The 16,512-nt window shown below is 39.3% G+C and overlaps 3 protein-coding genes and 1 long non-coding RNA gene across 15 annotated transcripts in view; 2 read left to right on the top strand and 2 right to left on the bottom strand.

Moving 5' to 3' along the window:
- The window catches only part of LOC307029449 (hyccin 2), a 47,018-nt gene extending 42,263 nt beyond the window's left edge, over positions 1–4,755 (bottom strand). For 4 of the 5 annotated variants that reach the window (XM_079665468.1, XM_079665469.1, XM_079665467.1 and 1 more), the window contains exon 1: positions 4,516–4,755. The gene's annotated coding sequence lies outside the window, so the exon portion shown is untranslated. The remainder of the gene's footprint in view (positions 1–4,515) is intronic. The other variant, XM_079665470.1, reaches the window with a different exon arrangement.
- Positions 4,756–5,107: 352 nt separating this feature from the next.
- On the top strand, positions 5,108–10,351 carry LOC307028626 (CASP8 and FADD-like apoptosis regulator). Of its 2 annotated transcripts, none has more exons than XM_079663822.1 (10): positions 5,108–5,517; positions 5,635–5,933; positions 6,289–6,394; positions 6,553–6,688; positions 7,290–7,345; positions 7,428–7,491; positions 7,692–7,738; positions 7,838–7,916; positions 8,604–9,102; positions 9,184–10,351. In XM_079663822.1, the coding sequence occupies exons 2-10, from the start codon at positions 5,638–5,640 to the stop codon at positions 9,311–9,313; spliced, it is 1,413 nt and encodes a 470-aa protein (XP_079519948.1). In that variant the 5' UTR covers positions 5,108–5,517; positions 5,635–5,637; the 3' UTR covers positions 9,314–10,351. The 2 variants fall into 2 exon arrangements, with proteins under 2 accessions (XP_079519948.1, XP_079519947.1); XM_079663821.1 differs by having other exon boundaries at positions 5,630–5,933.
- Positions 10,352–10,498: 147 nt separating this feature from the next.
- Positions 10,499–11,435, bottom strand: LOC307028627. The gene is made up of 2 exons (XR_013805051.1): positions 11,298–11,435; positions 10,499–11,067 (listed from the first exon to the last, which is right to left on the bottom strand). It is a non-coding gene; the product is annotated as an uncharacterized lncRNA (long non-coding RNA).
- Positions 10,975–16,512, top strand: part of dip2a (disco-interacting protein 2 homolog A) — an 82,869-nt gene continuing 77,331 nt past the window's right edge. For 3 of the 7 annotated variants that reach the window (XM_079663819.1, XM_079663817.1, XM_079663815.1), the window contains exon 1: positions 10,976–11,422. In XM_079663819.1, the coding sequence (XP_079519945.1) occupies positions 11,299–11,422 (124 nt within the window). In that variant the 5' untranslated portion in view covers positions 10,976–11,298. Of the gene's footprint in view, positions 11,423–16,512 lie in introns of all 7 variants that reach the window. The other 4 variants (XM_079663820.1, XM_079663818.1, XM_079663814.1 and 1 more) reach the window with 3 other exon arrangements.

Raw genomic sequence — 16,512 nt, 5'->3', positions numbered from 1 at the left:
TGAGCAACAGACGGAACTCATCTTCTGGAGATGGAGACACAGATTAAGTGGGTCCATGAAGTTTCTGTCTTAAATAGGTCACAGCTCTGATGATAGCCTAGTCCCAAAACACACATGGTGGCAAAGATAGAGCAAAGAGGGAGGATGATGATGATTATGATGATGATGAATGAGGGGGAGCTGCAGATGGCATGGAATGTACTAGATCTTCCGTTCTGCATCCTTGTCCACGATGATGCAATTGTTTGAGGGTTTTTACTTTCGATGACCCATATCACTCCTAAGCTGTTCATTTAATGTAAAAACAGCAGTGTGCCAACAGTGAAAGATCAACAAGGAAAGCACTTGGCAGGAATAAAAGTGGCTTAGTGGAGCAGAGAGGAATGAATAAGTGATGTTGATGTTGTGAGGAGTGCTGGTTGCTGCTAACTTTTAGCTTTATTGAGCTGATACAAAACACAATTCTGTACAAGCATAGTTTGCACACCCTGTCTTCAGACAAGTGCTGTATGTATAAGTAGTTGCCCAGGTTAAATGTTTCTGGGAGGGAAGTTTAAGCACCATCAAACTCCTGTTCTGATGCTCCTGAACTGCCCCTGCACTCTGTCCTTTATTTACTGTGGCATGACTCGGCCAATTCAATACGCATGTGTTGGTCATTTTAATTACACGGGCCTGATGCAAACCCACATACATAATGATGGAAAAATTACTTGCATACAAGTTACTAACAGGGCACTCGGGGTTGCTGGCTGATATAAAAGGTTATTCACAGACTTAAGCTCCTCACATGATGACTGTCATTTACTGTACACCAACTCCTTTTAACACATTAACCGTTAAATTACTCCATTTGAAATGCACTAGAAGAAAGTAACAGTTGCTTTTATCCAGCGTTTCTTAAAGTGTGCGGCACGCCCCACTGGTGGGGCACAGAGATGTGATAGGTGGGTCAAGGAAAAAAAAAATTAGATTTTTTTTTTTTTTTTTTCACACTGGTTGAATATCAAAACAACGGCCCTCCCGTGGTGCAAAACGCATCAATGAAAGCGACCCTCTACCACACTAAACAACACCTGTAAATAACCCAATTTGTGTTCTTTGAAATTGAAAAGGATATTGCATTGTGTTTTTTACTTTCTTCGCAGTTGTATGTGTTAAGTGTAATTTGGCATGCTTTTATTTTGAAGGCGAGTTTGCGCTGTTGACAGTTGTTTTTCCTATGGAAACAAGAAACGTTTCACAGTGGGCGGAACTTGTCATAAAGTCCGCGAAGCCCACCAATTTAGAGGGAAGATATGATTGGTCAATTGTACTGTCATTTGACATTACTCTCTCGTTCAGTTACTATAGACAAGTTTACGCGCCAAACCACGGGTAGCGCCATAACCCTACACAAATGCACTTCATTTCCGCCGGAAGTCTTTTGCACAGCGTCTGTCGGTGTAAACCGGTGTAAACAGTCAGACGGGCACTGGTGTAAACACAGCGATTTCGATGCTAACAGTGATGCTAGCTTGGGAACACGATTCTACTTCTTTGACTGGAGATAGCGTTACTCTCCCCCACCCGAATTCAGTGCAAAACTGGGAGGATAACATGACGACGTGGCCCAGCATAACGTACAGCAAAATTTGCTCCTACTTCGTTCAATCCATGGCAATAGATGGAAAAGCAATGGACAGTCTGAAGGCATATCATAAGGCTGCGCACATTCTACTTTGCCCACATGCTCCCGAAAATTGTTGACGATTTTGTTGAGGGAAGGTTACAGTTCTGCAGTAAATATCTCAGCATTTTAAAACCAAAATAAACTGCCTTATTTAGGTCATGCCCACAGGAGCCAACAGTTGTCTGTTGTTTACATAATGCACAATTTACATGATCTCTTTATGCTGTGCAATATATCATATGTGCCTGTACTGTTTGAGTGAAAATAAAGTTTGATGTAATTTCATTTCATTATTGCACTGTTATTGCATTATTGCATTTCATATGTTCCTTAGAGTGCTACAATTTCTTTTAACACAGTTCATCATTCATATTAAGCTCATACTGTACATAAATAACACTGAATGAATTAATTGTTGAGAGGAAACTAAAGAAATGGCTTCAACAAGAAAGATCACATGTTTAATCCTAACAGGTATTACAAATTAAAATATAAAAGCAGCCCACACAATTACATCACTATGAAAATATTCATATATAATATTAAAAAATACAATGCATGCAGTATTTGTTGTGTTTATCTGTATTTAATGAACAACATGGCTGGGTGCTGGGTGCTGGTTTGTGGTCGTAGCACTCTATCTAACCACTCGTTCAGGTGCTTTCTCGAGTGATTGCAACCAACTACCGCACACGTAGTTCCCGAACCACTTTTCTTCATGTTGTAATTGTTATATCCTCTTTGTCTCTGCGATATCAGTGCTTTGTCGGCACAACGGAGCTAGCTAGCAAAACAAACCCAGTCCGCCAAAACGGAAGTGCATTGCATCGAAGGGAGGAGTTCAGGATGTAGAGCGGAAACGGCTCAATAACTTGTGTATACCCTCTGTGAATTCATTCATTATTTTAAATACAATTTAATCAAGTTATTTTTGGTAAAACTAATGACAAATATTACTAAAAACATATTTGAAAAAAATATATAAAGACAAATATAATTTGTTTTAATGTTTTTAAATATTATTTTGTAGAATATCTTTGGCCCTCAGAGACAGGCTCTGGTAAAAATCTCTCATACACACATGTGAAACGCTCTCAAAGACACACACAACAGCGTTGCAGTCGGGAAGAAAAGCAATGTGGAGCGAGAGAGAGAGCGAGAGAGCAAGAAAGAGAACACACCTTTATCTATTTAATAAAGTTGTACAAAATAAAGTAAGAAATCATTCCAATGTGTACTATAGGACAGTAAAAAGTTTAAAAGGGGAGGGATTAGTCAATTATGCATAAATAAAAAGAAAAAATGCTAACTAGGTAACATAAGATAAGAGTAAACAAGTTTAAATGATTTGTTGTGATCATATTCTAAAGATGTTTGGATTATTGAAAAGTATACAGTTCCCTTTCATCTGAGTGTTGAGAGCTGTATCCATGAATTCATGTTGGGCTCAAAGTAAGGCTGCTCAATTATGGCAAAAATCATAATCTCGATTATTTGGGTCAAAAATTGATATCAAGATTATTAAAAACGATTAACCATTTAGTCTGAAAACATCAATTTATTGAAGAAAATAATTTGAAAAGTATCTTTTTAATAGTTGATTACCCTGAACTTTACGTATAATTCAACTGAATAAAATAAAATCGTTTTATTTCGATTATGTTATTTTCATAATCGTTACAAGCCAAAATCGTAATTGCAATTAAAATACGATTAATTGAGCAGCCCTAGCTCAAAGTGCACCAGATTGATGCATTTAACTTCAACATTTAAAAAACATCTTCCTGGGGGTGCATGCCCCCGGACCCTAGACTAGAGGATGTGACATCCACCACCAAATAAAGCAGGTTAAAATAATTAAATTGCATACATTTTATTTTGTTGTAAACACTGAAAACGGGTCCCACAGACCCAAACAGCACACAAAGGTTAAAGGTAGCATGTAATAATGTTAAAATGTGCTAAATATATACACTGCAAAAAAACAAAAAAGAGGAGTAAAAGTAGCTCACGATTTGTTTTATTTTTTGAAAGTAGTTCTCATCCTAAAAAAAGTTGGAGACCCCTGTTATAGAACGATACATTTGACCATTTTAAGCTTGGCCTACCATTTTATTGGATCGATGAGGAACAAGTGGGGCTTGAAAAGGCACACCTGTTCAAAGTGGGGAATGACAAAAAAAGTTGGAGAACCACTGCTTTTATCGAAGAAAAAGTTGTCCATACAACTTCAAGGGTGAAAATGTAAGACTTCCGTCTCTAATTTCAAAATAAAACTATTTTTGAGTAAACAAGCTGCATCTAGTTTGAGTTAAACTTCAAGAGCAACAGTGGAGATGTGTGTATACATTTTCAGAACGAAAAGGGCAGTGGTATTGTACCTACTGTTTTGACATTGTAGCTAGCTAATGTGTTCTGGTTGTTTCTACAGAGCCGTTAGCTCTGAAGTAAACGGCTACATAGCTAGCGTCCGTTACAACACTGCCACGACAGCCTGAACCTGCACGTCAACGCTAGCTACCTTAGCACGGATGGCATGCCGCTAGCGTGCCTGCTCGAGTCAGCAGCTGGTGGACATCCCCATCCTTATTTTCACCAGTCGTGACCAGGCCGAAACAGCAGACTGCTGGCTCCAATACTAAAGTATCCGCTCCGTGGTTCCTAGCTAAACACAGGTGACACTTGTCGGAACCGTGCAGCCCGCTAGCGCTGCAGTCCCCTCGGTTTACCGTACATCCACACCAACAGAGCTGATGCTGTTCCAAGTCACCAGCAGCCCCTACACTGCGACTACCTGGAAAATACTGAACCTTTAACCAGATATCAGGCAAATAAACACTCACCCGTAGTGAAGCTGCTAATGGCAATGTCACGCGCTGACTGTATCGGGGAAGTAGGGTTGGTGTTTTCCCAGAGCGGTCACCCAGGTCGAGTATCTTTCCTCCAAATGTTCCCTCTCTCAGCGAGCTACACCTCCGTATGATCTCTCCACACTGCAATGGTGCTGAAGCACCGCGCCACACGATTGGCCAGAATGAGCGGAACTTGGTAAGCAGAAAGCTCAGCGACCTGCAGGGGGAGCAGACGTGATGCATTCAAAGCTGTCGGAAAACCCAAGAAATGGTTTGAGCGCACTTTTGCATTAACCTACTGAAGACCGAAAAAATGATTTTACTGCATATTTTCCACCTGTGTGAATTGGATTCAGTACAATATATATCTCTAATGCAGATTAATGGAACAAACAAACCTGCCAAAAATATAGGCCACATTCAAAATAAAAGACAATATTGAACAACTGATGTGAAGAAAACAAAGGTCCTATAGTAATCTTAATTTACATAATATTATGCATTATCAATCATGTTCCCCTCTCCTGCAACTAATGAACATAATTTGATTACAAAGGCCATTGTGATTGGTTAAGACTAAAACGGTCTAAACACATTGACTTTAACTGGATTTTGGTCGACTGCTTGTGCCTTTAAGTTTCTGTTGTAGGCTACTATCAAAGCGCTGCTGCCTTTTTTTGCTTTCACTTTCACCTCGGATCTCTTAATCTTTTGTGCAGTTTTATAAATAATTAGCACTTGTATTTTTGGCAAACTTATTAACTTAACTTACTTAAACCGTTTTTTGTGTGATCAAGAGTGCAGTGCAATCGATATTTTTAGCAACTCGGCGTTCACGATTCAAGGAATTTGTGTTCAGCCTACAGAGAATAGAGGTACTTTCCCAGAAGTGATACTTTAGTAGTGCGTCATATTTCCTTTGCGAAATCAAACGCGTAATAGTGTACTTTCTCTTACTTTAGTTTATTCCTCGTTGCCATTGCACGCAGTAAGGTAGGTTGTTTCAATGATCATTTCCGTTGTTATATTTAATTACAAAAACTCGCTCGGTTGGCAACTCGCTATCTGTTGATCAGTGTGTCACCAGCTGTAATTTTTCTTTTAGCACAGTTCATGGCTTTCTCGGACCACATTCAGCTTCAGGCTATTAACCAGACAGCGGAGGCGCTCAGCAGCTATGAGCGTAGAAGGCTGTTTTACCTGTGTGATGTCCTGGACACGGACAATAGTGTGGCTTGTATGAAGGAGATGCTGAAATCTAAAGTGATGTCCAATGAGAGGGGAGTCCTGTTGGTCCTGGCGCTGATGTGGCAATTGAGACGTTTTGATATCCTGAAAAATGTGTATAAAACCAGTAGGGAAGAGGTGGAGGTGTCTTTGAAACATGTGCAGGTCCTGCCAAAATTCAGGTAAGATAAGATGTCTTACATATTTTAACAATCCAATGGTTATGCATGCTTCTTAATTAATACTGTATTAAGCTATCTTTGGCTCTTTTGAATATATCACTTTTTGTATAATTATTTTATATTGTATTCTATTTTATTTCTATGTTTAACCTTGTGTAAATCCTATTTTTCACTCTGACCCTGTTGCTGCTATAAACACCTGCATTTCCCCACAGGGATAAATACAGTTCCATCTTATATCTTTACTTGATGTAACACATGTACATTTCCCCTCTGTGGTACGAAGGTATTCTGATTCTGATTCTGATAACCCAAGGTGTGCTACCTAAAGTAATCATGGTTTCCTTTACTGCAGAGTATTGATGGCTAATATTAATGAGGACATGGCCGCTGAAGATCTGTCCAATGTGAAATTCTTGTTAAGCAGCACGATACCCCGTGAAAACATGGAAAAAGCAACGGTAAAAAAAATGAAGTGACCTTTTTTTGTTTTCAGTTTCTGAATTTCCCATTCGTGTGGGTGTAAGAGGGGAGTTTGGCGTGCTTTCAAGTGACCCAAAAACATCAGCTGCATACCAACGGTGTTTTAACTTTCTCTTCTCTCTCCCTTCTGAGACAGAGTTTCCTGGAGGTGATCATTGAACTTGAGAAGCTGGATATAGTTTCACCAGAAAGAGTTGACTCTTTAGAGAAATGTTTAAGAGACATTGGCAGGGTCGACCTTGCCAAAAAAGTGTCTGCATACAAGATGTCAGGTGACTATCTTACTGTCGGACTTTTCATGAAATGGGAACTTAAAATTATTGTTTTGTTTGTGTGTATCTGGTACCACTGAAATGGTCCATGATGCCTTTATCAATGGAAAAGGAACTATTCTTAAAGTACACTTCAAAGAACCACAAAAAAAGGAAGTAAAACAGACGTGTTGCACAGAAACATAACAGAAATGTGAAGCCTATTTAACCTATTCCGTTTTTTTCTCAGCGTAACTGCTGTACTTGGCGAATACAGATGTATTTCATCATGTTCCAACAAAAAGCGGTCTTTACCCCAAGATTGTGATATAATGTATAGTATAAAACAAAGTGCATTTAGCTTCTGTTTCATTGAACTCTCATAACTGACATAGCCTAGCTCATTAATTAACACCAGCACAGACGTACTTTTAAGATACTTAAGTTTGACACCCAGATCCCTTTTCTTTTAGGCAGATTGAATTTTAAATCATTGTCAGACACTCTATTAAACAAACCCCATGTCATACGTTTTCATTTAACGGTAGATTCCTATCGAAGGAGAACGTTAAACTTTATGACTGTATTCACTTGTATTTCAATCCATGTTCCCTTTTCGCAGTTGTGACAACTGAGGGAAACTCCTATCAGCACCCACAGCAAAGGCCCAGAGCACCTGTAAGTAGTGTACAAAAGTTATTCAACATTCACTTTTGTATCTTTTATAAAACAAATACTTTTGATTTTTTTTCCTCTTCAGTATCGATTCCCTGCTCCAATTAGTTCTGTGCAGCAAACAAGACCACGAGAGCCCCTCCACGTTGGTAAGACATGCATGTTAGCAATCAGAGCAACTTCCAAATAAATGTTTTTACCAGAGATACAATAAGTGAAAAATACCCATTTTAAAGCTATGGAGCACACAAGTGGGGCTCTAATCACTATAGAAGCAACTGCAAAGCCCCAGGTCGCTCATCATATTTCACTTTGATATTAAAAACACCATATTACTCTTTGTCATCAGCCTCAGGAAGCATACCAGTGCCCGTATACAGAGAGCAGAACAGCCAGGTAAGATATTTCCTCACTATTGATGCAGTTTTCCCCTATATGTGTTTAATTAGTAAAGTGCATTTGTAAAACATCTTTGCTTGCTCCTTTGCATTCTAGAGTCATCTAGATTTGTACAAATTCAACACAAATCCCAGAGGACTTTGTGTTATCATAGACTGCGTGGGTAATGATGGAGGTGAGAAACAAAAACCTTCATACCTACAGTCTAGTGCTGGAATAAATATTAATATCCATTACTTTAGTACAGGTGGCACTATCATTTTTTAAACACTTGATTAAATGAAAGGCCTTAAAATTCTACTTGAGTAAAGCTACCAAAGTAGCGCCACCTAAATGTACCGAAAGTGTCAAAGTAAGGCAAGCCATGCCAAGTTTATTTATATAGCACCTTTCAACACAAGGCAATTCAAAGTGCTTTACAAAAAATAAATACATTAAGAGCATCCATGCATCAACGTGTAAGCAGCATTAAAATGCTGTAGCTGGTTGAGGTGGAGATAGTGTTCAGTCCAGTGGCCCCTTCCAAAAGCCCCACATGATAAAGCTAAGGGGTCATGCAATGATTAATGGGAGAGGAAAGAAGATCAACTGTTCTGCTACACACATTTGTTTTTAGTTTGGACTTTTTGTCTGTATTTTTTTTTAATGAAATATTTGATACTTTTACTGTATCTCTGTCTGCTTAGTTATTGGCATAACAAATACTTAAATTAAGCCATGTGAGAGGTTTGAGTGTCGTCTCATGCAATAGTAAACTGAATATCTTCTGTTAAAATATCATCGATTCTAATGGCATTATTTCATTGATCTTTTCAGTGACTTATTAGTATGTTAAAGTTAAATTCTGCTTTCACCTTTCCAGACATGTTGGAACAGACATTTAGGGCTCTTCACTTCAAAGTGGCCCTCTACAAATGGCTGAGTGTGGCTGACACGCTTACTGCTCTCAGAGGGATACTCAGACCGAACTTCGAAGGCGATGGCTTTGTGTGCTGCATCATCAGCCGTGGTACTTCGAACAATCTCATGGGTACAGACACATACGGCACAGGTCTACTTCTGGAGAATGTCAGACGTCTTTTCACTGCTGATTCGTGTCCCATGCTGGCTGGCAAGCCCAAACTCTTCTTCATCCAGAGGTACAGCGTCCCAGAGTTTGTGCCACTTGCCAGGATGCAGCACCGAGATGAGGATCTGGAGACGGATGGACATGATCGGCCAGCCAGATGTGAAATCATCCCGACAGGTGCAGATGTGTTCTGGAGTCACTGCTGGACGGACGAGTCTGAACTGGAGCAAGGACAACATCGCTCCATTTACCTGAAGGCTCTGACAGACGCCTTACACAAAGCTCAAAGCAGGTAAAACACTTAACAATACATTCAGCTGCTGCTCAGATAGGTTTCATATAATAGACTCAACATGTGTTTTTGTTTTGATAGGAAAACACATCTGGTTGATGTTCATACCGAGGTGAATGGCGCCATCTTTGAACATAACTCAAGGAATCCTGGAGCAAAGTACCACATCGATCTAAATTATACTTTAAGGAAAGATCTTTACTTACAATAGATGATGCATCATGCTCACTTTCAATAAAAACTAAACACTGTCTGCCACAAGTAGATATAGCATATTCCTTGCCAGGGAAGAACCTTATTTGTATTACTTTTGACTGTGTATAGAGTGACACCTACTGGTTGAAGGAAGTAGTTTGTTTTTCTATTTTATTTATTTTTAAATTGTTTTATTTTATAGTTTCATAACATACATGCTAATGTACTCACAAGACATATTTATATGTTGTATTACTGTATATGTGATCATATTTAACTTATTTATTTTTCTTGAAGCAGCTAAAACCAAATTGTAGTTTCTTATCATATTATATTATTGTAACTTTGTTAAGCCTCCGGAGTAATGTGAGAATAGAGTCTATAGTTAAATTAAGTTAACGCTATCTATCTATTTTGCTCCATTAATTCCTTTTCTAGGTTAACTCTGGGCTACTCACATAATTTCCTATTTTAGTGTACTTTTAATGAAGAGAGTACATAAACACAAAAATATAGATTGAAACTATACCTCAAATTGTGTATCTCAGTTAAATGCATTACCTTCAATTTGTTTTTAGATTTTGCTTATTTGTCACCAAAGGATCTACATAAGGTCTGGATTTATTTTTATACCAATGTTTAAGTTTGCAACAATATTATTAAAAAATATTATCAAAAAAAACGTTGTCTTGATAAATCTTTATTAATTCTTGACTTACTGTATAGGTGTCAACCCTTACCCAGACCCCAAACAAAACTTTTGAATTGAAATCTTTCCCTTTCCAAAATGTAATGACCTACAGTAATCACAACATTAATATTAAATGTATTTGGTAGTTTGTTTAATTCAAAAATGACATTACGGATGATTTTAATAACTGATTTTATGTGAAAGACTTTGATATTGTCACTTTAAAATATATTTTATGTAAATAATCTGGAAATGTCTCTTTTTGAACTCTTAAGCTGACATTGATTTTTCAGTTAATGCACTTGACTTGCACTAATATCACTAAGGACTTCCACCTTTTAAAATCCTTGTGGGTTCTTGCTGACAATGATATACTGTTCAGAAAAGTTTGCCTATTTCTATTTGTAAATACATAATCTATGTATAGAGATAGAAACATGGACTTTTGAGTACTATGTTGTGTACCATGTGGCTAAACTGCTTTTATAAATGTATTTTTACTATCACAAATACTGACATAAAGTACCATTATTTGTCTATTACAGAAAGCAATGTTTAAAAAATCTAGTTCCATTGTTACAACCGGCTACTGAGGTTAGTTGTCTCAAAATGAAACCTATTGTAAATGTGAAGTAAAGATCTTACTGTAACAATGATATGATTTAAAATGTTGTATTGATCGTTTTTTATATACAGTAGCCTATAAACATAGCTAATAATGTCATAAAACAGTATAATGTATTCAACCTTAACATTCTTGTGTGAATGATCAAATGCAAAAAACACCTGAAATGTTCAATAGAACATTATTCGGTGCCAAGCAGCACTGTGCTTGTGTCAGCAGGAGGCAGGCACGTTGTTTGAAGAACATCAGGAAACAAACAGAGGAGCAGGGCTCGTGAACGCGCACGGCCGGGGCTGCTGTTAATGGCGACTGCGCCGTGGGAAGCAAGCGAGGAGTTGAATGAGTTCCCTCCACAGTTGAAGTGAAGCAGCCGCGGACAGTCAGACAGGACACCGCCGGTGCCGAGGAACAGACAGCAGGCACGGAGACACTGGCAGGACCCCGTGGTAGCACACTACATGGAAACACACAGTCAGGTGTGTCTGCTAGCCTCATCGCTAGCCGTGTCATGACGGCTGGAGAGATTTCTCACACATCTGTACGACGTTGCAGTGAGACGAGCACCAACACCCTGTTTGCCCTCCTTCGCTGAAACCAAGTGAGGAGGGGTAGTTGGTTTTGTTTTATTTTTTATTTCTGGTTGTCCTACTCACCGGCGACTGTGGACCTATCCGTGTTTCTTACCATGGCTGAGAGAACCTCCTCCGGGTTGCTAACGATGATGTTGGAGCCCACGCCGGCTGTCGCTATGACCCTCCCCGCGGAGGTCCGGGAGAAGCTGGCGGAGCTGGAGCTGGAGCTCTCTGAAGGTAAGTTGACAACATTGACACAAACTACCGCACCGTGAGACCGAAACATGTGGTTTTTCACCTTGAAAGGGGGGCTTTAAACATTCTCCATGCACATGACAGCGCTCATAACCACCGCCCTTTATCTTGACTTTGTGGCTCATGTTTGAATGCATGCCAGCATCACAGAAGCCCCTCAGCTACTCCCACTCTCCCTCAGGCTGAAACTGAACTTCTGCTGTAGTTTTCTCCTCATGACAGACTGTTAACCAATGCAGCACATGGGGTTGCTAAATTAAACTAAACTTGTGCTAGGTTCATCTGTTTAGTTTCACCTCTTGTGACATTTTAGATATCCAAATACCATGCTGGAGCAGATGGCTATCTGCCTCAACGTTAACAGCTGAGCTGACACACCCATGCTGCTGCTATGTGATATGTTCTTGACATAAGCATAATCTAGGATTCTCCCTTAACATGTTTTATGTAAAAATAAAGTTAAGAACTAATACCAATGCACATTTTGATAAAAACGACATTTCTTGTTATCTGACCAGAGATCCGCTTTATAAAAGTGTCTTTCTCTGAAACAGTTCAAACTGACCTTCCATTTCTTATACCATAGGCTTCAGGTTTTAATTTGAAAAATTATTAGGAAGTTAGGAACCTTACGTTTTTTCCATGAATGTAGCCTATACTTGTTTGTGTATCCATGTGTTGTGCTCATGTGTCCAGGTTCATTCTTGCTTGTGCCTGTTGTTGTTACCTTCCACGTGTGATTTCATAAACATAAGTACCAAGAAAAAGACAAGGTTTTGAACAATGAGATCTCTAGATCTTGCATCTATTACAATTTATTTAGTTCCTACCAAACATTAGCCCTTCAGTTTGGTTGTGAAACTGTCTAAAACTTTTTGGGCTTTAAATTCAACCATAAGTATTTCATCTGATTCCATGTGTTTTCCTTTTTTTGTTAGTCAGTTTCTCTCTCAATCCAAAGCCAACCAAAAGGATGCATCTATTCTTAACAAACTGTACAGTACTGGATATGGTTATACTTTCTATACTTATTTATGTAAGAACAGGTCTGTTTGATATACTATCATATGCACCTGTTTAAAGATAAACAGAAAGATCATAGCGTGTGCCTGTCCAAAGTCCTGAAAAAAATGTCACCTGATATGATTCATTATGCTACCCAATCTATTTCCTTGATATTTGTCCTAAAGAAAAAATGTCACTGTCACTAATGAAACAAATGATTTCCCATATTTGTACCACCTGTCAAATAAAATCGGAAGAATTTGACTGAAACTCTTTTGTTGGGTCGTATGTGGTGCTAGAAGGACCTTACGTCAAATTGTAGTGACTCAGCACTACACATAATAGATGAAGCTAGGCTCGTCCCCCCGCTGTCTTGAAATCTTTTGGAGTTTCAGTACCCTGTACAGGAGTGTTTTCATAAAGCTCCCCTATTCTTTTCAGTTTAGTAAGTGATAATAATAATAATAATAATGTCATTTATATACTGCTTTTCCTGGTGTTCAAAGCGCTTGTGAGACCCATTGTTTAACTGCAGCCTTTTTTGAGCCGTTATAACATAGTCAAATTAGCTAAGCTGTGGTAAGTCATACTTATTATTAATGACCTACATTGAGTCTAATTCGATTTTGAGATTTGACACTAGGGCGTGACCCATAACTCTGGAGAAAATGTTCACTCCACAAGCTAATAAGTGTAGTCCTAGAACTTGAAATAATAGAAAACACATTGATACATTCTGCATTGAGCAGGTCTTTCTCTGTGTGAGCTGTGTGCAGAGGCACCACAGGGGTTAGGAATAGGCACACTTTGATAAGCACATTAACTCCCACCGAAGCCCCTAATGGGAGAGACATGTTTTCAGGAGCGGTTACCAAATGAATCTATATCTGTCCAGTTTCCTCTTCCTGCTCTCCACATGTCACATCCTGCCGTGTTGGAGCTCTGATAGCAGTATCTCCCTGACTCTGTTGCCTTCTGTTTCTCTTTCTGGCTTTTCTTTCACTGACACACTCTGTTTTTTCTCCGTTTCACTGCCTTCCATGACTCCTCACCTCCATATTTCCTCTGATCAAAGAGTAAATGTCTTTCTCTTTTTTCACTCTCAAATTCTTTTTCTTTACACCGCCGTGAACTCTTCACCTTGCCCTTCGGTTGCCTCCCCGTTACATCCTGTCTCGGGAAAGAATAGACGGCTTGTTTTATTGGAAGGAGATGAGAGCCCGAGAAACCTGCAGGTTTTCTATCCTTCTCAATGAGCAAGGCTCATAGTGATTTAGAGGTGTGTGTGTGTGTGTGTGTGTGTGTGTGTGTGTGTGTGTGTGTGTGTGTGTGTGTGTGTGTGTGTGTGTGTGTGTGTGTGTGTGTGTGTGTGTGTGTGTGTGTGTGTGTGTGTGTGTGTGTGTGTGTGTGTGTGTGTGTGTGTGTGTGTGTGTGTGTGTGTGTGTGTGTGTGTGTGTGTGTGTGTGTGTGTGTGTGTGTGTGTGTGTGTGTGTGTGTGTGTGTGTAAGCTAGTAGCAGCAGCCATTGGAATAACATGAAACAATCCAGCAGCTCAGCTAGATGATATTCCACTGTCAGCAGTTTAGGCCTGCTGATGTTGGAAATAAACAATACGCTCACTCTTATTTGGGTCATAATAGATGGTGTTTTCTTTAAGATCCTTTTAATTTTCCGTTTTTATTTCTCAGTGAACACGTGTCCTAAATGTTTACATTATTTCACTCGGGTGTGTTGATGTAGTCCTCGGGTGTGTAGTTAGGTGATGTAGTTGTTAAAATTGTCAATTTGGGTGAGCATTTATAATTTTGGTTTACAACGTCACTGAATGCTGCCCGTTTAATTCAATGTAGTTCTAGGTAAGTACTTAACTCCGTAGAATTGGGATCTCCCTCTTTTAGCCTTTCTTTGTAATCTGGATACCTTCGCTGAGTTAAACCTTGAATAACCAAGTGGGGGAAAAAAGGGGTAAACAGACTTAAAGTAATGCATTTCTCCATAACAACACCCTTTTACATAACTTATTCAAATAATGGTTGGGCATTATTGGAAATATGTGTGCTTGCTTTCTTCTTTTAACAGTTTTTATTTTGTGAGGATTAAACAAACACAATATAACATATGAATTAGTGATATTAAGGACTGGTTACATGTCGAGGTATTTGTTTAGAGCTAGGCTAGCTGTTTCTATATGTTTCTTGTCTTTGTGCTATAAGCTTAGCTATCTAACAGATGGCTGCAGTAACATATTTACTCTCCTGGGTGCAATACGTATGAATCATATCAGTGTTCTGTGTAAATGTGTTTTTTAAGGGCCTTGCATCAGTGCAGTTATCCAGCTAGCTTGGTAAGTCCGCTTTGTAAGACAGGTTGTGGTGGCTTTGTCTCAGGAGGAATAGCTGTGTCCTTGCATGGCAGCTCCTCCACCATCAGTGTTTGAATGTGGGAGAATGAGGAGCTAGCCCTTTGTCTGGTACGATAGAAAAGCGTTCGGTAAAGGAGCAATCCATTCCATTTATCATTTGGCTCTTCCTAAAATCCTGTTACTGGAATCGTACAAAACTCTGAACACCATGGTTCTTGGAGAAGGCATTTTTCAGCCGATCTGGATGCAGATGAACGGTCAAAAGATTGGGCGTAAAGGAGGGCAAGAAGATAGATGATCCCCATTATCTCCTGCAGCGAGTAAGGAGGGAGAGACATGTCTGCTGAGTAATTCATAGACTCACTCTATCATTTCCTGGTTTCCTTTCCTCCTCCTTTGTTTACTCTCCAAACCCTCTGATTACCGAGTCATTTTGAGTCCAGCGCTGGCATTTGCTGTGAAACTGCCAAACCCCTGGTTGGTCATTGCGCCTGTTCTGCCTGCTCCCGTTCAGCAAACATTTACAGAAAGAGCAGGGCAGGTTTCTGCTAATGTTAGTGGTGCTTGGCTTGTTTACAGTTGTTTGTATTCTTAGAAAAAATGGTTTGTTAGTGGTTTGAAAGAAGATCCACCCAGCTGCATAAATGTAGCCACGATGCCTTGCAAATCTTTTGCGAATGCATGAGGAAAAAACTCAGATGATCTAGTCAGGTTAATAATAGACACCATTTGTATTGGTTCTTACTCCATCTACTGTATATCCTAGTATCTGTTACTGCGTTGACCCAATTTCTAGATAAGGATCATTGTAGTTGCACCTTATCTAATCTCTAAGGTAAGGTGGAACTTCACTCACTGTATAGCTGTACTCCAGGTAAAATGGTGACAGTGCTATCAAGTGGTTACTGTAGTAATGACATGAGGATTAAACGTACACTTCATGCATGTCAACCAGTAGCTCCAAATCAAGTTCGAATGGACCTTAACACTAGAACCGCCAACGGGTACATTTTACCTGCAGCTGTTTCTTGATTGTATGTAACTTTCTTTCAATAAAATATTCAAGTCTCCCAGTCTGTCACTTTTCCTGAAAGTGTGTTATGTAGCACCCTCTGTTGTTAACAATTGTCAATATGAAGTGAGATTGAAAAAATTGCCATTTACACCCATCAGCGCCAGCGGGTAATATTGACCTTATAGAAAATGCAGTGATTTTCGTGCTATTGATCTCGCGCGAAAGCATAAACATGACGTGTTGCTATACTGTAGCAATGCCTGTTGTTTACTGCGGTTCCTTATAGATAGATAGATCAAAACTCACTGTTAACCCTGTGTTCTAGTATGATAAATAAAAAAACATTGTACCTTGAAAATCAACGCATTCTAATAGCCGGTACATTTTACCCGTTGGCGGTTGTAGGTATACAGCGACCCCTGGCAGTTCTAGTGTTACAGCAGGGCCCGTCAGTTAAGGGTTATACATCTCATTCTCAACTGATTCTGCAGGATTTGTACAAACAGGAAAATCCTTTTCATAAAAAAATCTTAAATCCTCCCTTAACTGTAATAACAAGACTGCAGTACAACATGTGATGAACTGAGTAAAGGCAGAGAGGAGATGCACACAAACATATTCACTGTGTGTGAGAGAGAGAGAGAGGAAACGCAAACCAAACCAGAAAAAAAAGAATAAGTATGGTGCTGC

This window comes from Notothenia rossii (assembly GCF_949606895.1).
Source record: "Notothenia rossii genome assembly, chromosome: 2".
Taxonomy (NCBI): Eukaryota; Metazoa; Chordata; class Actinopteri; order Perciformes; family Nototheniidae; genus Notothenia; species Notothenia rossii.
This window is presented reverse-complemented; position numbering and strand designations above follow the sequence as displayed.

Excerpts from the sequence above, each read along its gene's own strand:
- LOC307028626 (XM_079663822.1), top strand. The coding sequence starts at position 5,638 with ATGGCTTTCTCGGACCACATTCAGCTTCAGGCTATTAACCAGACAGCG. Across the intron at positions 7,739-7,837 it reads ACAGAGAGCAGAACAGCCAG|AGTCATCTAGATTTGTACAA; the intron begins GTAAGATATTTC and ends TTTGCATTCTAG. Across the intron at positions 7,917-8,603 it reads CTGCGTGGGTAATGATGGAG|ACATGTTGGAACAGACATTT; the intron begins GTGAGAAACAAA and ends TCACCTTTCCAG.